At 38.1% G+C, this 27062-nt stretch overlaps 1 protein-coding gene across 1 annotated transcript; it reads right to left on the bottom strand.

The window, feature by feature from the left end:
- Positions 1–360: 360 nt before the first annotated feature.
- On the bottom strand, positions 361–26049 carry LOC121322120 (cytochrome P450 20A1). The gene is made up of 13 exons (XM_041261658.1): positions 25858–26049; positions 25110–25159; positions 24471–24637; positions 23962–24107; positions 20940–21107; positions 17736–17814; positions 16918–17033; positions 12862–12916; positions 12112–12232; positions 11233–11344; positions 4398–4462; positions 3732–3821; positions 361–2013 (listed from the first exon to the last, which is right to left on the bottom strand). The coding sequence occupies exons 1-13, from the start codon at positions 25927–25929 to the stop codon at positions 1863–1865; spliced, it is 1392 nt and encodes a 463-aa protein (XP_041117592.1). The 5' UTR covers positions 25930–26049; the 3' UTR covers positions 361–1862.
- Between the last annotated feature and the right edge of the window lie 1013 nt (positions 26050–27062).

The following is a 27062-nucleotide window of genomic DNA, read 5'->3' as shown; positions in this document are numbered from 1 at the left end:
CTTTGTCTATGTTTTCTAAAGTCAACAACGGTAGTCCGCCATGTACATGATTATATGTTTAGCTTACAACGAGACTGTCCTTGTCCCCTTGAAAAACAGTTTTACAAGAAAAAGCATTCTTTAAAATCTATAGAATAAAAAATAATGAACATAATTTAAAATGGTAACTAAGCTTCAGTTTGTTAATGTCACCAACAAATGTTGCCAATATGTTGGTGAACTGATACCATATCTTCAAGGGACAGGTGCTTTGTTTTGCAACTTGGCCCTTTTTGATAGATATAGTAGAATTATGTTAGCTAACAATTCATAGTTTTACCAGAAATCTGGACCCAGCTAAAGTATTAAAAAATGCCAAACCCAGGTACAAAACTTTATTCTTTTACAGTATTTGTACACATGTATTTTAAGGCATGTAACATACAGTTTAACAAACATATCATTACAGACTTCAGTATGTAGTCTGCTGTAGTAAATGTCCAATGGTGCACATTCTTTTCTTTTGTGGGGTTTACAACTAAATGCAGCAATGGATAGCTGCATGATTGTGTACAATTGTGCAAAACCACATTGCAGTCAAACAGAACATTCCGCTATCTGATATTCAACAAAACAGAATCACATGGTTTATATTAATGCAAAGTCCTATTGGATTAGTCTGTCTCTCTGAAGGCAATTGGTCTTTTAAAACGTGTGGTCTTCACATGCTTTTGATGCTTTGATTGACAGGAATGAACAGGAAGACGTTCAGTGGACTATGTAGGAACACACTAAAGTGATTATTTTGCCTAAGCCTCTAATAGACTATAACTACTACTCCACTGCTTCCCATGGAGACAAAATCCCCCAAGAAGTAGGGAGTCATTTATACAAATGTTCAGAGTGGTAGCAGTCAAGTGCATTGAAGTTACTTCTGGATAGTGGGGGCTGCTATTAGACCTGCAGGAAGTTTTTTAGCAAGCCATTTACAATAGAGTGGGGGTTTACCGAGCCCATTGTTCAGAAACATTACAATTTTAAAATCACAGGATTTTTTTATTTTTATAAATGCTGGGTAGACCATTGTTTTTTTTAGAAGTTCGCTCTGGAAGAATGTATAACCTTGAGGGTGATGACTCTGTGTTAGTTCCATTTGACAAAGTGGTAAAAAACAAGCTCACACTGTAGCTTTTCCTTTCAATGTCTTAAACTCTGGCATGGGGCTAATTAAGCTCACAGTATAACCTGGAACTGCTATGTATATTTAAACAGCCAACACTACTACAGGCAAGTAATACAGGGTATTTTGTGCTTTAAAAAAAAAAACACAAATGGTCATTTTTAACACTTGCAAGAGAAAACATTATTTGTATTATTTTATTTTCAGTAATGGGCCATGATTTTAAAGTGCATAACACCACACCACTTGATTAGTTTAATTAATGTCTTGATTCATATAAAAAAATAAATTGAGATCCATCAGTCAAAAGGAATGAGATGGTGCAATTTTAAATACCTGGCAGGGTTTAATCTTGCTTTTAAATCTGTTCAAAGACAAGCTTCTTTGCCACTAACACACTAGGCTATAATTTATTGATCTAAAACACAGCGAATAATAAATAGCTGCCACTTTAACTCTACATGAATTTTTTTGGGCCCCCTTCCACCCTCCACACAGACACACTTATAAACATTATTGCAGAACATACAATAAAAATACGGTAAAGAGAGTATTTTAAGGTGGCGGTATTAAGATTAGCCACTGTTTAGATCATTAAAATAGACCCCAACAATATTCCACAAAGGTGACCTTCGAATCAGACAGGCATCACAAAAAGATCTCCTACACTGTCATAACTCCCCGTTGGTCAGCCGTATAGACTCTAGGTCCTCTTGCTCACTGTTACCCATGTTTCCTCCTTGGGTGACGAGACAAGCTCATATTTGGTCTCCACAGCTTGGTTCTGGACGTGGTGCAGCTTCAGTTTCCTCACAAGGGAGCTGAGCAGGACTGTGGCTACAGTGTAGGCAAACCTGAAAGTTGAAGACAGAGAAATGTTCCAGACACAGGATTGATTCAGCAAACCACCAAGGGAACTAAACACTGCAATACTGCCATTTAGATCATTAAAGGAGGAATAATAAATCAAGGCTATACAAATCATTCATCTTATAAAGCACATAAATCTTCACACAAGTATTTATATTTTGTGGCATAAATTAATATTAAATAGATATGGAATTGCATATTAAATTCATGTTAAATTAATATTTAATGGATATGCAATTGATATTCAATTTACATTCAATTACTCCTTGTTACTTTCCATTAACATTTAACTCAGACTAAGTGTACTTTCCATTAAAAACATGTAAAAGATGGGAAAGTATTACATATTTTCAAGGGTAATAGAAATGGACATGATATGAAAATTTAATTTATCGACATTTGGTTAACATTTAGCAAGAACATCTATTGCATACGTATTAAATATTAATTTAACATTAACTTAATTTATGCCACGCAATATAAAGCGTTACCGTATTGGTTTTGTTGCTGATCTTTTTGTTTACCCCATTCACACTACCTAAATAATGCACTATCATCATGTTTTGAAAACAGGCTTGTAAAAAAATTGAATTGTTTCTGTAGTTTGAAGAGGGTATTTATTTTCCACATTGATTTATTTTCCACATCATCTTTGCTTTCTGTTATACATTGGAAACTACGTGTTGTTACCAGAAATGCAGTGTGCTGCAGGATAAATGAAGAAAGAGGTAACAAAATGTTTTTATTTTTTATTACACCTATAAAAATGGAGCATTTATGATGAACCAAGGGGATGAAAAACATTTCTTTCCTGCTTTTTAACATTTTTATCTCAACTCCTGTCCTTACTGAGGGTGATTTACAACTGTCAGGTTTTGTTCGGTGACAGATAAGAGTGACTGCTGAGAATGATAGACTTAAAAGAAAATATTAAATTTATGCTCAAATCGAGGTAGGTAATGATGCGAGACAGTCATGCATGAAATGATGACACTGATGTCAAAATGTAGCAGTTCCAAAAAAAAATAAATAAATAAATAAAATACTTTCTGAAATTACCTCTGCAGGGGGCATAAACTAAAGCCATCTTCTGTTAAGTCCAGTTACTCAAGAGAGCAGTGTTCTTGCTTTTACAATAACTACCAGTATCACTATAAAATACCTCATAAGCTTGGCTTTTGAACCTATGTCTGCAGAAAATCATGATGATATTTCCAGTAGGTAGCTGAGATTTTAAAAGGGAACCAATTATTGAAAAAGGCAGAAGAGATCCTTGAGAAAAGGTTGCGTGAGGTGCTTTTCATCTCTCTGCGTTTAGAAAAGTAACCCATTTCATTACTTTTATCTGTTTTAATATTAAAGGTTTTTATTTCCACAGGCAAATTACTGGGACTCCTATAATACAGGTTACTAATATATACTAATGATGCTTCTGCTATTGGGTTTGTTTGATCTCCTGGAAATGGAGAAACACAAATGGCTATTAATCTAATGCAATATTCATGCCCCGCACTGTAGCAACTTTTATTAATAGCACAGCTTTCTCACTCCTATTGAATTCCTCCTAGTGTTTTTTCCCCCCACTAGCACTTTAAACTAATCTAGTCTCCTTTTTTAGCACATTTAACAGATCATGCTTTTCAAAGCTCAGAATCGACCCATGCTAGGCCTGCATTTGCAGGTAACACAAAGCTGCCTTTACCTCAGCTCAGGACACTCCTGGCTTCCCGAGACCCCGAGGAGTGACAGATTTCTCCTGGCAGATTCTTCATTAAATCTGTCCGGATCAAACCTGCAAAACAGAGATAAGGAACCAATCTGAATGACAGATGTGATTCTCTTCAATTGTGAACAAGGTTAGACAGGATGTGCACTTCACAAAGCCACCCTAAGTCAGCAGGGCTCTCACTCTAAAGGTTCAATCAGCAGCTAGCTTGTGCAATTTTAAACGACCTGGTACAGAAGTTATGATGTGTCACAACAACATAGATATTTTTAAACCCCTTACCACTGACATTTTTGCCCAAAGACAATACATTGAGTTCCTCGCAGCTAATCAAAGTGCTTAAGTCACTGACATTCTATTACAGATCATCATCGCAGCACATGCTCTAAATTAAAGATTTATAATAGTCCATCTTCTTACTTAGAAGGTAAGGAAATTGTGGGGGGTTGGCTCCTGGTGATTCACAATTTGTGCTTCAGCTTGAATTCAGTTGTGTTGCACTGCTACCTGTACAGTTTCAATCTAGATTGAGGGTGTCGTACAATTACCATAATAAAAAAACTGCCGTGGGGGGGGCGGGGTAAATTAGATACATTTTCAGATAAAAATGAAAAGAAAATAAAAGTATTGCATCTCACAAACCTGTACGGTAACGGCCATGCTGTGCTGTCCTGAAGAACCACACCAAGGGCATATATGACCAGTGTCTGAAAAAGAAGATGCCAACAGCATCATTTTAAGTACTGCTGAAAACAGCTCTGTGGGGCATCCGCTCCACACCAGTAAACAGATAAAACTGGTAACAGTGGCTAGTTACAAAAAATAGATGCGTCATTTGTGATAAGTTTCACATTCTATTTTGCTTAATAGACAGTGTGAAAATTCACCTTGGACAGGATTTATATAACAGGATTTATATTTTTCTCTTTAGAATCTACCAAAACATTCCACATTTAGGCTACCCCACAAAGCAAAGAACACTTATTTAGCAGATTGACCAGCAGAATCCTAGATTTAAAGTAAACGGAAGAATTCATCCTGAAGATTTCACTCTTTCCTTTGCTGTCATTTTGGATCAAACTGTTCTGTGGTTTGCCGTTTCACAGGCTGGAAGTTGATCCAAAATTACGAACACAATAACTCATGCACTCATAACACAGCAGGATTTCAGTTTGCCCAATGGGAAGAGGGAAAGGAAATGCAAATGTTTTCCCAAATACATTTTGCATAATAAAGGAATGCAGAATTTTAGAGATACAGTCATTTAGAACCTAATTTAAACAAACATGTTAAGGGTTCATGACGACCCAAGTTGGGATCAATATTAAGAACAAAGTCAAAACAAACAGTTGAAATTAAAAATGTAATATTAAGTAACTTACCCACGGATCAATGAACTGAGCCCCTGTATCATTTAATTTACAACTCGCTGAATCAAATTAATTAAATCTTAAATATTCCCCTAAGGCGATATAGACCAAATATTCACTCTGGTGCAGTTTATAGACAGCTGTTCTGTGGGTTTGAAGAAACAACACTCAATCAAGTTAACCCATTTCTAATACAAATCAATACAGTGACAGCCTCACTGTGCTCGCTCTCGCAGTTACACCCACAGAGCTGCTGGGCCTCCAAAGCAGTTCTTTATACAAAGTATGTCCAAAAGAGAACGAACAGGAGATGACCCGGTAGCGGTCGTCCACATCAGTACAAACAACATTGGAAGAGACAGACCAAAATCCCTGCACTTAAATAAAAAGGGAACCAATCTGCTTGGAGAAAAGATCCTCAAGCAGGTTCAGAAGCATTTAAACTAGAAAGGAAGGGGGGAGAAATCAACAAAAAAACAGAAGGGAGACCGCATCAAAACAAGAACAACAACTCAGGCAAGACAACCATTAAATGTATTTATCTAAATGCTAGAAGTATCAGAAACAATTTTAGAACTTGAAGCTACTGCACTAACAGGTAACTATGATGCGATAGGTGTTACAGAAACTTGGTTGTCTGAGAGTGATGGGAACGAATATAATATTTGTGGGTATACACTGCATAGCAAAGACAGGCAGGACAGAAGTGGTGGAGGGTTAGCGCTATACATAAGAAACAGTCTTGAAGCCCAGGTGTTAAACCTGGACAAAGAAAATAAAACCGAATCAATATGGGTCAGAATAACGGACAAAAATTAAAAGGGCATAATAATAGGAGCATGCTATAGACTGCCAGATTCAGATGGTGAGCAAAATAATCTGTTATACAATGACATTAGAAATGCGCGTAGCAAAGGAGAAGCCATACTAATGGGGGATTTCAACTTCCTCCATATAAAATGGGAAAACCCGGTGGGTAGCACGACGGACGAAATTTAAATGGTGGAAATGACAAATGACTGCTTCCTAACACAATTTGTCAAGGAACTGACTAGAGGGGAGGCATGCCTTGATTTAGTCTTTTCAAATAACGAAGACAGAATAACTAAAACAGAGGTCAGAGAACCACTAGCAAACTCAGATCACAACATGGTCTCATTTGAAGTGCTTTTTAAATCCCCAAAAGTAATGACTAAAGCTAAGGTTTACAATTTTAGAAAAGCAAAATATGAAGGTATGAAACAGAGACTAACAGAAGTAGATTGGAATCAAATTGAGAAAATATCCACAGGAAAAGGCTGTTCTTCAAAAATGTAGTACTAGAGGTGCAAAACAATTACATCCCTAAAGTAGACAAATCTAAATGTAAAACTAAATTGCCAAAATGGTTTAATAGATCAATTAAAAAAAATATTCAGCAAAAAAAGGCACTTACAGAGCATTAAAAAGGGACCAAAAACAAAGTATGCAGAAAGAGTACAAGGAACTGCAAACGCGAGTCAAAAAGGAAGTTAGAAAGGCCAAGAGAGAAATAGAAATGAACATTGCTAAGGGGGATAAAACCAATTCCAAAATGTTTTTTCCAATATTACAACAGCAAGAGAACATTCAAAGAGGAGGTTAAATGTCTAAGAGATACAAATGGCAAAATCATAGATGAAGAAAAAAAAAAGCAAATCTATTAAATGATTACTTTTCACAAGTTTTTACAAAGGAGGATACGGACAACATGCCCCACATGTCATCCAGTTCCTATCCAGTTTTAAATAACTTTAGGCAGAGTTATTATTAGCATAACCGAGGCAGAAGTGTTAAAGGGACTAGGAGCTCTTAAAATATACAAATCCCCTGGGCCGGACGAGATCTCCCAACAGTACTCAAAGAAATGAAATAAGTTATTTACAAACCGCTAACCAAGATCATGCAACAGTCTCTTGACACAAGGGTTGTATTGACAGACTGGAAAATTGCAAACGTAATACCAATCCACAAAAAGAGGAAACAAAACTGAACCAGGTAACTACAGACCAATAAGCCTGACTTCTATTATATGCAAACTTATGGAAACTATAATAAGATCCAAAATGGAAAATTACCTATATGGTAACAGTATCCTGGGAGACAGTCAACATGGTTTTAGGAAAGGGAGATTTTTTTGAGGATGCAACATGGATAATGGATAATTGCAAAGCATATGACATGGTTTATTTAGATTTCCAGAAAGTTTGACAAAGTCCCGCATAAAAGATTAATCCTCAAACTGAACACAGAAGGGATTCAAGGAAACACATGTACATGGATTAGGGAGTGGTTAACATGTAGAAAACAGAAAGTACTGATTAGAGGAGAAACCTCAGAATGGAGTGTGGTAACCAGTGGAGTACCACAGGGATCAGTATTAGGCCCTCTGCTATTCCTAATCTACATTAATGATTTAGATTCCGGTATAGTAAGCAAACTTGTTAAATTCACAGATGACACAAAAATTGGAGGAGTGGCAAAGACTGTTGCAGCAGCAAAGGTCATTCAAAATGATCTAGACAAGGTTCAGAACTGGGCAGACACATGGCAAATGACATTTAATAGAGAAAACTGTAAGGTACTGCATGCAGGAAAACAAATGTGCATCATACATATCATATGGGAGATACTGAAATTGGAGAAGGAATCTATGAAAAAGACCTAGGACTTTTTGTTGACTCAGAAATGTCTTCATCTAGACAATGTGGGGAAGCTATAAAAAAAAAAAAAAAAAAAAGGCCAATAAGATGCTAGGATACATTGTGAAAAGTGTTGAATTTAAATCAAGGGAAGTAATGTTAAAACTGTACAATGCATTAGTAAGACCTCATCTTGAATATTGTGTTCAGTTCTGGTCACCTCGCTACAAAAAGGATATTCCTGCTCTAGAAAGAGTGCAAAGAAGAGCGATCAGAATTATTCAGAGTTTAAAAGGCATGTCATATGCAGACAGGCTAAAATAATTCAATCTATTCAGTCTTGAACAAAGAAGACTACGCGGCGACCTAATTCAAGCATTCCAAAAGGGACTTTTTCAGCCCGAAAAAAGAAACAAAAGACCAAGGGTCACAAATGAAGATTAGACAAAGGGGCATTCAGAACAGAAAATAGGAGGCACTTTTTTACACAGACAATTGTGAGGGTCTGGAATCAACTCCCCAGTAATGTTGTTGAAGCTGACACCCTGGGATCCTTCAAGAAGCTGCTTGATGAAATTCTGGGTCAATAAGCTACTAACAACCAAACGAGCAAGATGGGCCAAACGGCCTCCTCTCGTTTGTAAACTTTATGTTCTTAAAAGATCACATGCAAAAAGGGAAGGTTTCTGTGACATCTTACAGTTATTTTGAAGGTGTGTTTGCTAGAACCATCTCTCAATTATTCCAAATATATTTATGAACATGAAGAGACCAGGCAAAAATTAACCTCTTTTGGTCACTAAATATTATCCTTTTTCATCTTCACAAACAATTTGTGAAGCTCCAAATGGCATGTCTCAGGTATAATTTAATGGCATTAAAAAAATCTGCTTATCACTGGCACCACTGCAGCTGTTTTCACCAGGTTATAGATAGCAAAAGAATGATAACACCTTAAAATGTGTTTCTGTTTTTGGTTAAATGAATTAGCTGTAGAGTGCAGTCATATTAATTAATGTAATTATTTCATGCATTTATATAGCGCTTTTTATACAAAAGTATCGCAAAGCACTGTACAGTATATAGCAGAAAAAAATAACTAATCACAATACATTTATATAGCATGTCACACATACAACTGGCATAATCAGACCATTTAAATAACATATTTAAAGTAACAGTATACACATAATACAAAAACAGCAATTTTAAAGTTACGTTAAAACCCACTATGATAAGAAAGCCATTTTATAAAAGTGTGTTTTTAGTCTTGACTTGAACTGATAATTTAGGCGCTCTACAAGAAAAAACCCTCCCTCCTCCCGTGTTGCTTTTGTTGACCCTAGGAATAACCAGCAGCCCCGTATCCTGTGATCTCAGAGTGCGGCTTGGAAGATACGGGGTCAGTAACTCCTGCAAATCACATGGTGCTAATCCATTCAGGGCCTTGTAAATTAATCTCAAAATCAATTCTATATTGCACAAGGAGCCAGTATAAAAAGACAAAAGCAGGGGTAATATGTTCACTTTTCCTAGTTTTAGTCAGAATTCTAGCGGCAGCATTCTGAACAAGCTGCAAGCAGGATACGACACATTTTGGGACATGCATTAGTCTCTCGGCATCAGATACGGAAATAATTGGTCTAAGTTTGGCTATATTTCTCGCATGGTAAAAAGATACTTGAGTAACTTCCCTAATATGAGTCTAAAATGAGAGATCAGGATCAAAGATGACCCCCCAAACTCTTAATTTCTAATCTAAGTTTTGATGAGAGACTCCAAGGGTCAAGCTCATGTAATCCCACATTTCCTTTTAGTTGGTTCTGTGATCCCACTAGCATAACCTCTGTTTTATCTGAATTCAACATCAGAAAATTCTGTGACATCCAATGCTTGTTGTCTTTAAGGCAAGTAGCTAATAACACAGTGGCAGAAGAAGCTTTAGGGACAAACACAGCTGGGTATCATCAGCATAGCAATGGAAGCATTCTGAAACTTCTCGAATTGTATAGTCTTCCTACATTTAACCAAGTGGCCCTTCCACGCGATGTAATGAACGTGCAGTTTAGATTCCCGCTATCTCTGTTCTAGTTTACGACCCTCATATTTCATCTTACAAATTGTATCATTAAATCACGGTGAGCTTTTTTTTTTTTTTTAAAAGACACTCTCCGAGTTTTGATTGGTGCTACAGTATCTAAGATACCAGTCATGGTGATGTTGTAGGCATTAATCAGTTCATTTACTGATAAGGACTCAGAGTGGTAATGAGATCAATACATCAGAAAGCTTAACAGCAGTTAAAGAATTAATTACCTAGGATTTAAATGTATGGTCCACAGTCTTTATAGATACTGGCTGATTCACCTCAAAAAGAATGCCAAGATGATCAGAAATAGTAAGATCTAGAGTTACGATATTCTTAACAGCTAAATCACAAGAAATGACCAGATCTGTGTGCACAGGACCTTTGACATGCAGGATATAATCTAAAGAACCCAGTAGCCTCAAAACTTCCATGAATCAGAATCAAATGTCAAGATAAAGGTTAATATCACCCAATAAAAGAATACTATGTCAGTAAAGATAGCAGATCCCCAAATTTAGTCAGAAATAGCGGGTTTGACTTAGGTGGTCGATAAATAATTACAATATGAACAGTTATGGACTGTTCAATGTCAAGGTTAAAACTTCAAAAGATAAATAACCTTCAACAATTTCCTGTTTGATTCTAAGTTCACTACGAAAAAGCAGTAGCAAGTCCACCTCCCCGCCCACTAGAGAAAGAGTTCTGGAAAAAAGAATAGTGTTAAGAAACCTTAAATCATGGAAACATTGTCATTAGGTCCAAGCCAAGTTTCAGTTAAAAAGAGAATATCAATGTTGTAATCCTGAATAAAATCACTAACAGAGCTTTTAGACAGAGATCTGACATTAAAGAAACCTAGGCGTACATTGGTACAGTCAAGAGCATGTGATTGAGCAGGGGTAATAGGAATTTGATGAAGGTTATTGTAGCACACACCTCTGTGTTTTCAGCAGGCAGCGGGGATGGCAGGATACTTTAACCTGAATTTTACATGCCTCTTTAGATTCCCTCCCCTCCCCAGTATCTATACAGTATATCACCTTAGTTAATACTGCTACACAATTTTTGTCTTCTCATCAAGATATACTTGATAACAAATCTAACTTTTTTTTCAATATTTACAAATAACTTGCCATAAAAAAATAAAATAATACAAAAAAATACTTTCACATTTTTAAAACACACATAGCTTTTGTGGATCATTTTGGGCAACGATCATTGTCTGCAACTCTTCTAGCATGAAGACAATAAGAGTTTGTTCCCCAAGCCTAGCCCACATCCAAATCAAGGAATCGTGCTTTTATCATCTAGTAAGTTTCTTTGTAACAAAAGACCGCATTTAGGTGATCACAAAGTACCTCTTTAGGAATGACATGCTGGTCCACTTTGCCTTCTAGCTCCTGAAGACGAGCTGCCACTGGGGTGAGCTTAGCGGTCCGCACTGTCTCATTGAGGACCTGTCGGCAGTACCTGCAATTCAACACAGCGGCATTGCCCATAACACCTTAAAGGGATACTTCACATCAACACTTACCTAATATGTGTCCTATATGATTCTCTTTTGATGTTTCTGCACATATTTGCAGCTAAGCAATCTTCTGAAAAGTGCCACAGTCAATGCTCCCTGTGGAATCCACAGCAAAGAGCAGCAACTAGGCACAGTTGGGATGCAAACCTGCACTCCCCTGACTGTCTAACTCAGCCTGCACACTATGCAAACACGCCTTTACCAGGAGAGTAACTCGGGGACCACATCAGAGTTACCTAGCTGGATTGTGGCATATTACTTGAATAAGAGAGTGTTTGCTGGAGCACAAAACTAGCTACATTCAAGAAAATACTAGTTCTCATTTGACACCGATGCGGCTTGAATAAAAGCCGGGGATTTCATGCATTGTCTTTCCTCCCTTGTTCCACAAGCTGGAATGAAACATAAATTGCCAAGGAATCATAGTAAGCAGTGCATGACGTAATATGAAATTAAGCACCTCCATTTTATAAATGCAGAATTTCAGGAGAAAATCTCAACGCGATGTATTCAGATAAACAGAGGATTAAAACACCACATCCAGGAGGAGGAAGGCGTGATTTCACAGGACAAATTAAAACATGGTCAGACCACTCTCACTCTCTCAATTAACAATTACTATACAATGAGTATAATTATAATTAAAGTTGTAGCAGCCTACTCTTCAGCATTCATTAGCTACAACATGAATAGCAGAAACTTAACTTACTTTAATTGTTCTATCTTGTCAAGAGAAATGGGACTCTTTCCGAGCACCTGGTTGCACTCTCTGTACAGCTTCTCCTGCACATCTTCTGAAGTTGACAGGAAATAAACTGCCCAGCTACACACTGGCAAGGGAAGAGGAAAGGGCATTGGTAAGTACTGGAGCAAGGTTTTGGCAAGGAGACACTTGAGCTAGCTCTCTCGCTGCCTTGCAAGGCAAACTAGTGTCTAATCTAAAAACACCATTGAATAAATGCAAACCAATGAACTAGCTGTCATGGGAGACCAGCATGCTTCATAAGACTCACGATAGTCAGCTGTATTTCTGTTCTCCAGACATTCAGATTTTGTGCTTGTTTGTTTGTTTGTCTGGCTTAAGGTAAAACTTCTAGGAAACTAAGAGGTCTATTGATCTGCCTGGATAAACCACACCTGTATTTACAATTAAATGTAGTTAAATTGTGCTGTTTTTCATTTTCGTATTGTGTTGTCATTGCATTACACTGTGTTGTTTGTTCTGAGAGCTTGACTGCCTGATTTCTTAACATCAACATAAAAACAAAATCCAAGTATGTCACAGAAGGGATTTGATTTTGATTTGATACGTGACTTGAACTTTAAGCTGGAGGTTTTTAAATTGCATGAAATAACATCTGCGGTAGACGTAGCAGCAGCATAACATAACAGAAAAGGCAGAAAGCACTACCAGGTGTGAAAGTGAAAAATTCCAAAAGCTGTTAAACATTATACTCACAATTGGCAGCTATCACACAGCCAGCCAGGGAGAAAATCATACTGTCCTCCAACACCTAAGCCAGAAATGATGCAAAACATTCATGTATATATTTCATTCATTTTAGGTTGTTTTCCCCTGAACCCCAACTTGTGATGTTTCTTAACTTGGTAATCTCTCTCCCCCCCACCATCAGCTGTCACTTTGATGATGGCCTTGTGACTTAAGGTATACTTCAGCTCTAACCACTTCAGCTGATCTTGGGGTCACATCGATACTTAGTTCAGCAGCTGTACCATTATCTCCCCTAATTGGAATTTGGATTGACAAACAAATGTTGAGAGAAATCACACTACAGAAAGACATGGAAAATTATTCCATCCACAATCAAGGCCTGTAGAAGCGTTAGGGTTTGGAGCACTGGAGAGCGAGACTCGCCAAAGGTGCCTATGGATGGGCGACTGGGTACAGGTAAGTGATATTTTGCTTGGAAACTCATAGCGACGCTACACCAGTTTTCATCAAGTGGATTAGCTATAACAGCTGATTTCTGTGCATAACAGGAGAAAGCAATTAAGCAGGGATGATGCTGAATCTAACAGACCTTATCATGCAATAGGTTCAACCCACCCCCACTCTCCCTGCCTGCTTTAGAAATACAATATGATTTTTTTAAATTTGGTCTTCACCATGAAGGGCCAGAAGTTATATTTATGTCAGCCTTATCCTTCTGACTGATACATCACAACTTCATACTTTAAAAACAAAACCATAAAATGTCTCTCTCAAGTTTTAAGAGTAAAAATGAAGATAATGAGATGGATTTACCTTGACAGGGGTGTTAAAAACCGACAAGTTTGAGACTAACAGCAGATCTGTAGTGGCTAAATTTAAAGCTCCAACTGCGCAAAAATCCAATTAATATAGCTGAGCACCAATTTAGTCCATCATCACTTTTTTTTGTCTTCAACAAGCACCCTGAGTTCTGTCAGAAATGTGGATAACAAGATAAAGGTATTTTTATATTCTTTTCTTATGAAGATGAAGCTTGGCTTTCAACTAAATAAATATTTAATTTGGTATAATAAAAACTCAATTCCTGAAGGTCTTTAAAAGGGATTGAAACCCTCAATCAGATCCTTGCAGATAAAAAATGACATTTTTAACCAAAAAGGCCCATCAATCTACATTTCCTTTGAAGACATCCAATGGGGAATCACACAGGAAGTTCTTCCATTCTCCTATAGGTCAAAATGCCAATCAAAGTACAGTAGAGATGGTGGCACTTCTATAAACTTCCAGACTTAAGGACGTTTTAAAAGTCCTTTGAGAAATACTGTTTTTCCTTTGAGCCTAGAAAACAAAATCAAGTAGTATTACACTATTTTGGTGCCCTATTGCTGACAATTTTCTAGAAATGGGAGGCTAAGCCACAATAGGGACTGACATTTCCCTGGTAAAAGCTTTTATTGTAAGCAAACAGGTTTGTACAGAATGAAATGCATTATGAAGAACTTTTTCAAGGTTTCTTTCTACCTAATACTGTTTATCAAACGCCTTTGTTTATAATTGGCCTGATTTTTGTCCTACCCTATGGGAGCCTAGTGCTGTATTTTCAGTGTCAGGACTGGGCTGTATCCCAGCCCATATGGGCTTTGTTTTCTCCAAGGGGCTCCCAAGGCTACTGCAATAACACAGTATGTGTTGTAGCGTCAAAGGGGGGTCATCATATCATTCTGTGCATGAAAGTAACAGAATTGGAATATACAGGGGGGAGTCTTAAACCATTCTCTGTTTCTTCTTGGTTTCTGGTCTCCAACTCACCCACTGATAAAGAATGCTTTTAAAAAGAGTTGTAAACTAAATACTGGACACATGGCTTATCTTCACGATCGCTGAATGACTCATTCGGCGCCACAAGCCAAACAATTCACACTTAAGACCAGAACCAGTCTAGGTCATAAATCCAGCCGACAGGAGGAGGAATAGCGGACCAATGGAGAACAAGGGGCCAGGTTGGTACGAGAACAACCAATGAAAAACTCTCCAAGTGGGCTCAGGCACTGCCCAAATTAAACCAACTATCCAATCAGGGGTAGAAAGAGACCTACAAAAATATGAACACTCCAGACACAAAATCCAAGACACCAATACACAAACCAGTCTTTGAACTGTGATAACCTGGAGATCCAGCCTGCGACCAGCTGGGACAGAGATTCAGTTTTCGGACACTCTAATACAAGATAACTATTCTAGTGTTTGCCTTGGTGTGGGAGTCCGCTGCGTGAGACGTCTAAAATAAAAGTTTTTAAAGTACTTGTCTAACTTGTCTAATTTATTGAGCTAGCAGTGCCAGAGTTTGCAGTGGAATATCCCAGACATAACCGGACGAAGATTGCACATATTGGTGGAGGAATTGCTGTTTCAGTGGAATACTTAAATCGTTAATGACTCTTAGTTCTTCGCAAAGACATTTCTTTCGTACCCTGAAGTGGAGCCGAAACGCGAGGAAGGCAGACCCCGGAAACTAGCTGACCTTGCCAGCGGGCAATCTTTGAGACGTGTCGCCTGTATTGTTGAAGACACGGAACAGCTGAAGGAAGCAGCGCAAATCCGTACTCAACGAGTAGTGTTGTAATCCTCTTATGAACTCGAGAATAAGCAAGTAAAATTAATGTTTTGTTTTAAGTGGATTGTAAGAAAAGTATTATTGCTTTCAATTCATGCTTTGAGTTAATGAACACTATAGTATTTGTTTTTATGCGATTTATACAAATTGACGTGAGTTTCATAAGGCAATTATCATTCTGCGTTTAAAAGCTAGAGTCCAAATTTAGCTGTTTTGATAATAAATAATTCCTGATAGGTTGTCTGGACGCAAAGAGCGTCTTTACCTCGCAAGAGTGTAAATTGCCTTCTGAACCAAAACTATATATATATATATGAATGAGACTGATTTAACGATGCATTGTTTATCAAATATTCACGAAAGTGAAAACTTGTGTTACTAACAATACCCCTGTTAAGATTAACCTTTGTCTTAAATAGTTGTCAGGAATGCAGTTGTAACCTTAAGGGAATCTCCCAAAGATTGCTTTGAATCGCCAATCAACCAGCAGGAGTGGGGGTGTTCTTGTTTGAACCTTATTTTCTGCACTGTTTAGTTAATTCTTCCTTTCTGTATTAGTTTAGTTGTTGCACCTTTAATTTTTCCTTTATTTAGTTTTATTTCTAATAAAACTGTTACTCTGTATTCACTAGAAACGTGGTCTAGTCTGATTATTTCAATAAGGGTCAGGTTCTACATGAATTGAATTCAAAACAAGGTATTCAATTATAATTAAATTATTCAATTCAATGGTTTGAGTGGACATAAACATAACACATTAATTTAGCATCGTTGCTTGAACACAGTGACATTTACTGCATTTGCCCAATGTTCTTTGGCATTCCCATTATTCCAAGTAAACATACATTCAGAGGAAATCAATTGGGCACAAAAGTGTCAACAATAATATTATTTAAAAAAAAAACACAACTGTTACTGTACACCTTTTCCATGACTTGCGGCTCTTCCATAATCAAGTATGAGACTTTCATGGTGAATAGCACTGCATTCAGCTGAGATCGGATTCATTTATTAACAATATCCTTAAAATCTGAAGGACTTTCTCTACAATTTCAACCTCTGACAGGGCCCCCCAAACTGTTGCAGCTGACCCTTAACTATAAAAAGAAAAACCTGAACTGAAAACTTGCACAAAAGAAGTTTCAAAACTAAATACCTTCCCAACTGTCACAATTACAGTTGAAGCATTTGCTTCCTAGGCTGTGGGCATTATTGTTTTTCTAGTTCCAACCACGGCCAGCTGAATGTGTTCTCTTCAGCCTCTAGCTTTACTGCAGCTGTGGAAGCTTGGTGTGAGATTTCTCCTGTGGCTATGTCCAATCAGAACACCTAGTTTTATACCTGTTCTCAGGGCAGTGCCATGGGCTGACAGTATTAAATCCAGTAAAACAGACACAAAGCATATTAATCTATATTTATAGAAGTACATAAAAAAAGTAGATTTGTACCTGTTTCTCGCTCAGATTTCCCTGAAGTAATGTATCAATGAATGCATGCTGGCTGAAGCTCTTCCCTCGCCGTTCTTTTGCAACTTTCTTCAGCACCGATTCCATTTCTTTGAGTGCTGAGAAAAAACATCCATAATAATACTGTGTTGTAAGTCTTACTGCAAAGAGCACAAAAACACAATGCTTCATTCTAGTCACCTGACGTCACTCTGCTGTATTGATTACATACAAAAAAAGCTCCCCAACATGTCTGTGTCCATGGAATTCTTCGCCCTGACACAGTAAGAGCATTGTGTACAGGCAATAATGTTCTGGTACTGCATGGCCTTGCCCAGTCACGCCATGGTGGGGTGCCCTGGAGAGCTGTACTGCCTGGCTCTGCCCAGTCACGCCATGGTGGGGTGCCCTGGAGAGCTGTACTGCCTGGCTCTGCCCAGTCACGCCATGGTGGGGTGCCCTGGAAAGCTGTACTGCCTGGCTCTGCCCAGTCACACCATGGTAGGGTGCCCTGGAGAGCTGTACTGCCTGGCTCTGCCCAGCCACGCCATGGTGGGGTGCCCTGGAGAGCTGTACTGCCTGGCTCTGCCCAGCCACGCCATGGTGGGGTGCCCTGGAGAGCTGTACTGCCTGGCTCTGCCAAGTCATGCCATGGTGGGGTGCCCTGGAGAACTGTACTGCCTAGCTCTGCCTAGTCACACCATGGTGGGGTGCCCTGGAGAGCTGTACTACCTGGCTCTGCCAAGTCATGCCATGGTGGGGTGCCCTGGAGTGTTGTGAATCCCAAAAGCTTCACTGCAGTTCACAAAGCTTTAACCTACCATCCTCGTAGTGCTTTTTCCTGGCAGAGCTTTTTTCAAGGGATCCGTCCAAAAAGCCCTTCCCAATCTCTGACCAAATCTGCAACGAAAAAAGCTTAACATTAGCCTTAAGAGTAACTGCAACTCAACTGGGAGTATACTGTAACTCATAACATTCGCAGTCAAAATAGTAGTAGTCGTAGTAATAATAATAATAATAATAATAATAATAATAATAAAGGGCAAGAGACTTTCCAGGGGAATAATTGTTGTCTGGTTATGCCATTCTAAGCTGTTAAGTAAAAAGCGAACATAAGTAGCTGACATTTCTAGATAATGAATGGTCTGTGTGTTGATGATTATTCTGTCATTTTGATAAAATTAGGGAATATGAGCAATATTATTGCTTACTAGTACATGTTTACATTTTGAAGGCAATCAGGCAATATCAAACTAGCTCCTACAGCTTCCAACAGATCCATCTGGAGCAGGTGAGAGACACTAATTACTGTCTACCAGTGGAGAGACAAAAGAAAGTCAACCAACACGCAGCCCTGACAGAAATGCTAACGACAGCAAGGATGAGACTGACAGCACAGGGATTTTGAATGTAAAGAGAATTGTTCCTGAATTGTAAACTATCAATGATTCTAGTAAAATATCCAGTGCCATAATACAGAAATATCTTAAATTTGCAAGACGTGGTCGGGGAGCTGGATGGTCAAGGCTGACTAGTGATAGAAATAGCCGATGCAGAAAACTGCAGTTAAACAAAACGGCACCCAAGCAAAAGCTATCGTGATGCAGGACAGAGCACAACCTGCTGCTCTCAGTCCTTCTCTAAACTAACTGAGCCCCAGAACAAAGGCTGGCTTCTCTTTTATACCATGTGGCTCAGTCTAATTGACAATCAGTTAATCAACCAGGTCCTTAGCCCTACCACACAGGGCCAGCAATGAGTCTCAATAACTACTATTTTTTTTTTGGATAGGTCTCTACTAGCTTTGCACAGTAGGATGGTGACATTTTTGCCCATTCTTCACGGGAAAATTGCTCCAGTTCTTGTAAGTTTGTTGGGGATCGTCGATGGACTACAATCTTCAAGTCTCGCCATAAATTTTCGATTGGATTCAAGTCAGGTCGTTGACTAGGCCACTCAAGAACACTAATTCTCTTCTTGTTCCACCACTAGTGCGGCTTTGGCTTTGTGCTTCAGGTCATTGTCCTGCTGAAATGTGAATTTCCTCCCCAGTTTCAGAGTCTTGGCTGACTCAAACAGGTTTTCCTCAAGGATTCGCATGTACTTTGCACCATCCATTCTCCCCTCTATCTTGACAAGCTTCCCAGTCCCTGCTGAAGAGAATCATTCCCATAATATGATGCTGCCACCACCATGCTTGACAGTTGGGATGGTGCTGATGTACAGTGCTGGGCTTGCGCCATACGTAATGCTTGGAATTTAGATTGAAGAGTTCAATTTTTGTCTCGTCTTAACAAAAAACCTTTTTTCCACATGTCTGCTGTTTCATCTACATGCTACATTGCTTTAAGATGAGGCTTTTTGACTAATGGCTTCTTTCTTGCCACCCCTCCATACAGGCCAGCTTTGTATAGGGACCAGCTTATTGTTGATGTGGGAACACTGACTCCCACCTCAGACACAGAACTTTGCAGATCTCTCAAGGTCATTGTTGGCTTCACAGTGACATCCCAAACCAGTTTCCTGCTTGCCTGGCTGCTCAGTTTGGGAGGACGACCTGACCTGGGTAGTGTCTGGGTGGTATAATGCACCTTCCACTTCTTAATGATGGACTTCACCGTGCTGAGAGGGATAATGAGCGCCTTGAAATTTCCTTGTACCCTTCTCCTGATCTGTGCCTCTCTACCACTTTATCTCTGACTTGTTTTCAAAAGCTCCTTGGTCTTCATGATTGCTTTGTTGGATCACTATGTAAGTTGCTTCTTGAAAGTCTTTATATACCTGAGGGAAATTATCCTCAACTTAAACCACTTTGAGTACACACAGGCTGAAACCATTTCACTAATTTTGTGACTTTTCAAACAAATCATTTGCACCTGAGCTGATTTAGGGCTGCAGTATCAAAGGGGTTGAATACTTATGCAACCGAGAATTATCTGTTTTTCTGTTAATCTTATTTACATTTTATATGCATTTTTTTTCAACTTTATCAATGCTAATTAGTTTTGTAGATTCTACATGTAAAGTCTAATTTGAAAGCGTTGTGGAGTACGCTCAGGTGCCAACGCAATGTGAAAACTTTGAAGGGGTTGAATACTTCTGCAAACGACTAACTTTAGAAGAGTACTGCAGGAAACAACTCAAGTGTGTTGAAGAGCAAAGTGATTTTCAGCTTTAGTTATAATTCATGATTTAGGTTGTAAAAAAAGAAACTACAGTACTACACTTTTAGAAGAAGTAATTGAACAATCAAATCGATGTTTGCATGTATTCTTGAAACTTAATGCATATTGTATTTTGTTGATTTGCACTGACATGGTAAATGGAAGGCTATGCACAGTATAACCATAGGTAGAAACTGTATAACCATTGCTGAGAAAAGACTTTACGAGATAAGTGAAAATTATTGCCGGTAGATGTGCAGCACACAGTACAAAGCTTTGTTTTTCTGTATTGTTTTATGGATGAGAAAAAAAAATAAATGCCATAGATTGATTTTCCCACAGATTGGATAACCTGTTATGGTAGTTCTATTATACTTAGTAGTAAAAACATAATAATATAAAAATAAATTGAATAATCATTTTAGACAAATGTTTTTAGACCATATAGTGACACTGATAAAGACTTATTGTTGAAATGTTTGCTGAAATTGAATACCAACTTTCTTTTCAGTGCTACCATAACAACATCTTATTGAAGTTATGAACTAAATATAATATACTTCAAACCCCTGCTCTCACTCTCATATGGCAGTTTCAATTGTTACACAAATGGCATCACTGACAACTATTCCGCAATACATACTTTGGAAGATGGCTGATAGTAGGTGCTCAATAGTGATGGTTCTGTAGAACAGACTTCACTTTCCCATGTGGTTACTGATGGTCATGTCTCCCATATAAAATAACCACCTTACAGATACGCACTGAACAGCAGTCCAGCCTTCACCTAACACAAACAAGCTTCAATAGGCGAGTGCACATACAGAACACGCGAAAACACAAACATGTGTTCAGACTTACAGCATCATGGTTTTTGCGAAACTGGATCACTTCTTGATCGTCCTCGAACCTGCTGCCCATCGCAGTCTGGGTAGCTGACTTCATAGCGAGGCCCAGCAGGTGCTGGCACAGGGGAACGTGCTGAGAGGCTGGGTAGGATTCCCACTTAGACAGCAGTTCATCAGCCAGCTGCAAGAGGAAGGGACAGCATGTTGCATTGTCCGACTGCTAGATGAACAGCCTGGTTAGTCACAGAGGAGTCCAGACTGGGTTGATAATTAGAATGTAGAGCACTGTGATTAGCTCTCATTACAGGGAAATGTACTGTACTGGTGGAAATAAGCGACTCAAACAAGACCACACAGTGGGACAAAATGCAAAAGAGTTATCAAGTATCAAGTGCTCTGACACAGTGTGTGTTAGGTAGCAAAATAAATAAGTGAGCAACAGACAGAATGCATTGGAACACCTTCAACTACTGAGGTGGAATTGATCCAATTACTAAAACAGCTTCAATTATCAAATTTACATTAAAAAATAGAGGTGTTCATAATGTATCAATGAATTGTGATACTTTGTTTACATGATATCATATCGTAATAGAAGTATGTGTCATTTATCCTTAGACCAAAAATACAACACAGATTATTGTTGATCACTAAATAGTTCTTGAATGCAGAATAAGGGTGTTTTACAGTTGGTATAGATACATACTCTCCCTATGTCATTACATTTTTGTCTTAACAAAATGGTGCATCGTTAAATTACCATTTGATCTTATTATGCATCATACAAGTCGCCGATCAGGATAATCACAAGGACTGTGCAGCGACCTGCATATTGTGATGTGTATTGTACAGTGAGATTATTGTATCGTTACATCCCTAATAAAAACCTCAGGCTGCTATCTGGCTCTTTCTAAAAATATAAATTCTTCAGATGTATAACACACACGTTTCAGGAGAATAAGATTACATTCAATGGTAAACATACAGCAACTGAAACCAAACCTCAGCACCCATTTGTTGTATATCTTTTGTATTCAAATATATTTCAGCTATCATCAACTCCAATGCAAATGATTTCTCAAGGCAGCAACACATTGCAATTGTCTTTAAATGTCACTCTCAGAAAGGTTAGACTGGCGCTGTATTTAGATGAAAACACTGGTCTGACCTGAACAGCCTCGCTGATGAAATGACTCCGGCAGTGGCAGGCACAAATAGGGATTTTCAACACAAATCAGACATCTCGAGTAGATAATGAGGAAAGCTGTATATTACACAATACCGGCTATTTCTGGCATTGCACTGCCTATGGTTTATGCAAAAAAAAAAAAAAAAAAAAAAAAAAGTGCTATTACATATTCCTTAATATGTCCTTTGTATTTTGAATTTAATGTTTTTAGATCTTCACTGTTTCAGATACCCTTAAAATATGTGTTTTCCTCCTTTTTCTGTTATGTTTAATGCAAATTATATAAACTAATCTACTTACCTAATTCAGACAGATTTTTGAACATCTTTACATGCATTCTTCTAATTTTATGAAGTGACACACACTACACAATGAAGGGAAGGGAATATAAGCCATTATATAGCAGTTTGAGATATGCAAGGCTTTTGTTTGAACAGAATGAACAGGTCATCTAATAGGCATTGAAATGGACATGGAATACAGTGCTGCTGCCTTGCTGTTTAACTGTGTTATCATACTGCACAGCAACATCAAATTCAGTATCAACAATAACAAGATTATGGTTTTTTTTTGGGGGGGGGGGGGGGTCAATATATATAGCTAGGATATAGACTGCAATGCAACAGTGTAAAAAACAGATTGGTTCAGCAGGTGTCTGCCTTGGACTGTGAAATAATATGAACAGCACAAGCTTAGCAGACTAATTGGAAACCACAGAGAATATATTACCCCAGAAACGCAGGTGTGCACAGGCTGAGTGATAGCTGGGTGAGAAATTGAATCAGCATTAGGAGCCGACGAGTAGCTTTGTATAGTAAACAACAGTATGCTGTCTCCTTCAGGCAGATTTTAAAACTGCTACTGCTTTATGCACTGTAGTTCCATGTCGTTTTCTTCTTGTATATTTAAGTATTATAACCTACTTATCATAAATCTCCACGATCATAACAGCAATACAATGGGCAATGGCTGTAGCTTTATCAACTTTTATTCTGCCTGCTTCCAGAACCCACCCCTCGATCAGGAATTGTAAGTCTGCTACTGCTGCATTTGAGGACTTGGGTAACTGGATAATACCCATGGATATTCAAAACACATCTTGGCATGTCAAATGGATGAAGGTCTTGCAAATTGATGAAAAGTTAATCATTTTTTGTTACTTTTATAAACATTTGCAGTTTTTAGATTTACACAATAATAGTATTTTATTTGTTTCCTCCTATTTGTTTCCTTTTGAAATGTTAAGTCACAAACCGCAGTATAACTCTATACCTTACATAAAGTAACATTAGGTAGTCTAAGATTAGTGCTAATCAAAGTCTGTGGAGCCATGTGAGTGTTTGAAGTTAAGGATGAAAAAGTACCAGGTTTAAAAATGTTATGTTTTCTTTTCTGTTCTGCAACAGAGATGCTGAGGACAGAATTAGTTCCTGGTGCTTTATGCTATTTATCCCCAAACACACCACTGCAGTTGCAAAACTGCAAAATTCTTTAAGTCATTTTCCACAGTCAGGCACAGCACCAGCTGACACGAGAGCTTCTACTCACTGCTCTGTGAGTAAAACTGAAACACCCACTGTCATTCAGTACTGGGCACTAAGTCTAAGATGAAACCAACAATCTCATTTCACCTCTTACCTGACCCGGATTTTAACCCCTGCCTTCAGAGATGAGAAACACGAGACGCTAATGATTCAGCCCATTAATCTCTGGTCCTGTATTTTTTGACTGAATCCATCACCATCTGGTTAGACCTCTGCCTTTCTATCAGTATAGCAAAGTCGAGTGGTGATAGCTCTGGCAGAACAAGACAGTTGTGCCACGGCAGTATTCCCTCTCTCTGTACCTTCAGAGTGAGGGAGAAGTTGCTCTGGATCGCTTTACTGACTCCGGTCTCATATAGCTTCTTCCTCATGTGACTTTCTGTTGCATCCCCGCTAAGCCCAGATTGGTATCCTAGCAACGACTTCAGCATCATTTCAAAGGTATCGGCTGTGGAGAAAAAGAAAAGTGTCACTCAGGAGAGCTCTCTGTCTCGTACCTTTTCTTTTGAGCACAAAGAGCTGGTTAAGTCATCAGCTGATGTTGCTGCATCAATAAAGCAATACTGCATATTTTAACACCAATGTGGAATGATGCAACACTACAGTGGCTAAAACACTAACATTTTTGCTATACGTTGTGCGTGTATACATCAAATACATATTTATACAGCGCTTGGAAGGTTACAAATGAAAACAGCAGTCTACAATTAAAAAGAATACATATTTCTCTGACATTACTTTCATGGTCAGATATTCAACTACTAGTTCTTATCATTCATACATAACATCTGTTAATCATCATTTGACTCACAGGTCCTATTGGGGTTGATGTGCTGTTTGAGGAGGTCTATCGAGCCAAGACTGACCACCAGACGTCTTCCAAACCAAAAGGAGGCAGCAGACCCATATCGCTCATGGAGGTTTACCAAGAACTCGTGAAGACTTCCTTTGTTCACGATGTCCGGGAGGTTTCCATCTCTGCACACACATACAGGGCCGCATTAGCACAGTGAAGCAGGATGTGTGGAGGGATAGATTGATGGATTTATATAGACAGAAGCACATTCATTCTTAGGAGTGTGGAGAAATTGGGATTTTACATTGCCTTTGAGCTTTTTTTCAATACTGTAATAATGTGGTCACAGCTCAGTTGGTCATTAGGCAACATGTGATGTGTTAAATAGATGATGTAATTATGACAATAGCCAGGGAGGTGTTTTATAAAATGAATCCCATTCAAAGGAACAACAGTTACAACATTTGGCCACTAGCATGCACTGTGCCAGATGCAAAGAAAAAAAAATAAAGGTGAGTGTGATATTTTGGTGTTTCTGCACATCTCTGTATGTTACAGTACAAAGCATGCAAGGAAACTTGCCCCCCCCCTCCTCCCCTCCTCCCCTCCAAATCCAACAAGAAAGTTAAAATACCCCCTGCATTTCATACTTACTTTTCATCTGTTGGAGTAATTCCAGGAATGCCAGAAGCTTGTCTAGAAGCCTAAAAATGAGAGAGACTGATGTCATCTGTCTCCTTTATTAACTACAGTCAAACCTGCAAGCAATTTCAGCTAACTGAACACCACCAGTGACCACGACCCCAGATAGTGTGACTGGCCTTGTTCTACTGCTGATTGGAGATTTAAGGCAAATATAACAGTTAAAAACACATTACTGAATACCCTGCATAATTTACCGTACTTGTGGGTCATGATATTGACTTCATATTTGTTTCAAGTTTTCCTTAGTTATGCTACGTGCTATACTGCAGTTCTAAATCATTTTCACAAAAAAACATGCAAAAACCCGACATTTGAAAGTTAACTACTTCTGTGTTGCAAAAACACAAATAGCTAGTCATGTGAACATGGGGGGCACTGCCCATCACTACATTGAACTGCAACTGCTGTGGCAATACTAATACTTCCAGGTGCAGAGGCTTCTTAAGAAAGGCTTAAATATGCAACTACATTTTAACAGACTGGGAGGGCGCAGAACAGTAAACTTGTACTTGGCAGTGTATATGCAGGCTAAAATAACAATAAAAACAATGTCGACGACATGCATGTTTTATTTACACTAGATTAAATAATGTTTTTGGTATGGAAAAAATACGGACATCTAAGTTTCCAGTACTAACATGTCAACTTTGAGTGTAAAAAAAAAAACAAAAAAAACACGTCACTCTTATTTGCTTACCGGGTATAAATAGAGCACAGCGCTGACGAGGATAACTAGGAAAGTAACTGCAAATATTACAAAGTCCAGCATTTTTGGTTATTTTTGACTTTTGCTTTAAAGCAACAGCTAAGCGGTCGCCCTGTAGTGAATTGTCTTGTTCCTCGCTTGCACCGCTGCCAACACCACGTCTACGAATCACCCCCTCCGTCATCGACAAGCCGGGCTGAGACGAACAAGACGATATTAATCAATCTCAGATTCAGCAGTAAGAAGAGAAGAGTACCAGAGACCTAAAGGTCGGAACGTGACAATGAACTAATTGTATTTAGAGGCTTAAAATATGTATTCATGGTAGTCACAACGAAATATAATAAATATATACTTTTGAAAAATACATTTAAGGAACCAAAAATATGTGAAATATTTAGGGATACTTGATCAACTATTACAATTTGAGAAAAGTTTTATTTTTTATTTTTTGTATCACTTTCTAGAATGTGTAGCCAGAAGCTAGGCAACCCACACACAGATGATGCATACACATAGTAAAAAATATCTATCAAAGCATTATCAAATAATATATGAAGCAATATATAATCATTGGACATTATAAAGAAACATAGTCCTATAATGTATATGGCAATTCAAATATGAACACGTGACTGCATGCAGGTTTAAGACCGTACATTATAATTTACGAACACGCAGGCAAAATTATATAAATGTAATTTGATTGGTCACTGACTGACCACGTGCATTTTGGATAATCCTGATTGTATGGTTTCATATAAAGACTGCATTTAAAAAATGTTCAATGAATAAATATCTAATAATCCAGTGGAAGCTACTTAGAGGAGGCAAGAGAGGCAGTGCCTCCTCAAAATTCAAAAATATATATATATATTATATATATATATAGATATTATATATATACTATATATATATATATATAAAAAATAAATCATCCTCATTTTTGCATCCCGTAGGGCATTTTTAAAAACATGACGGGCAGGATTTTCAAAGGTTTGTAAATGATAACTCCAGTGTTAGTCAACAAATCATTATGTAGCATTGATTTTGGCATTTTCAAGAGTTCGTTATGCCTGTCCAGTTATTAAATAATCATGCTAACATGATTTCCGAAATTATGTTGATTTAGAAATAATGTTAATATCTTAACGAGCAGGGCTTCTTGCGACTATTTTGTTTGCGTGAGAATTTAA

This window comes from Polyodon spathula, chromosome 10, assembly GCF_017654505.1.
Source record: "Polyodon spathula isolate WHYD16114869_AA chromosome 10, ASM1765450v1, whole genome shotgun sequence".
NCBI lineage: Eukaryota > Metazoa > Chordata > Actinopteri > Acipenseriformes > Polyodontidae > Polyodon > Polyodon spathula.
Note: the sequence above shows the minus strand (reverse complement) of the source record. Positions and strands in the feature narration are given on the sequence as shown.

Excerpts from the sequence above, each read along its gene's own strand:
- LOC121322120 (XM_041261658.1), bottom strand. The coding sequence starts at position 25,929 with ATGCTGGACTTTGTAATATTTGCAGTTACTTTCCTAGTTATCCTCGTC. Across the intron at positions 24,108-24,470 it reads CATCAACCCCAATAGGACCT|CCGATACCTTTGAAATGATG; the intron begins GTGAGTCAAATG and ends TTTTCTCCACAG. Across the intron at positions 17,815-20,939 it reads TTCGCAAAAACCATGATGCT|ATTTGGTCAGAGATTGGGAA; the intron begins GTAAGTCTGAAC and ends TTTTCGTTGCAG.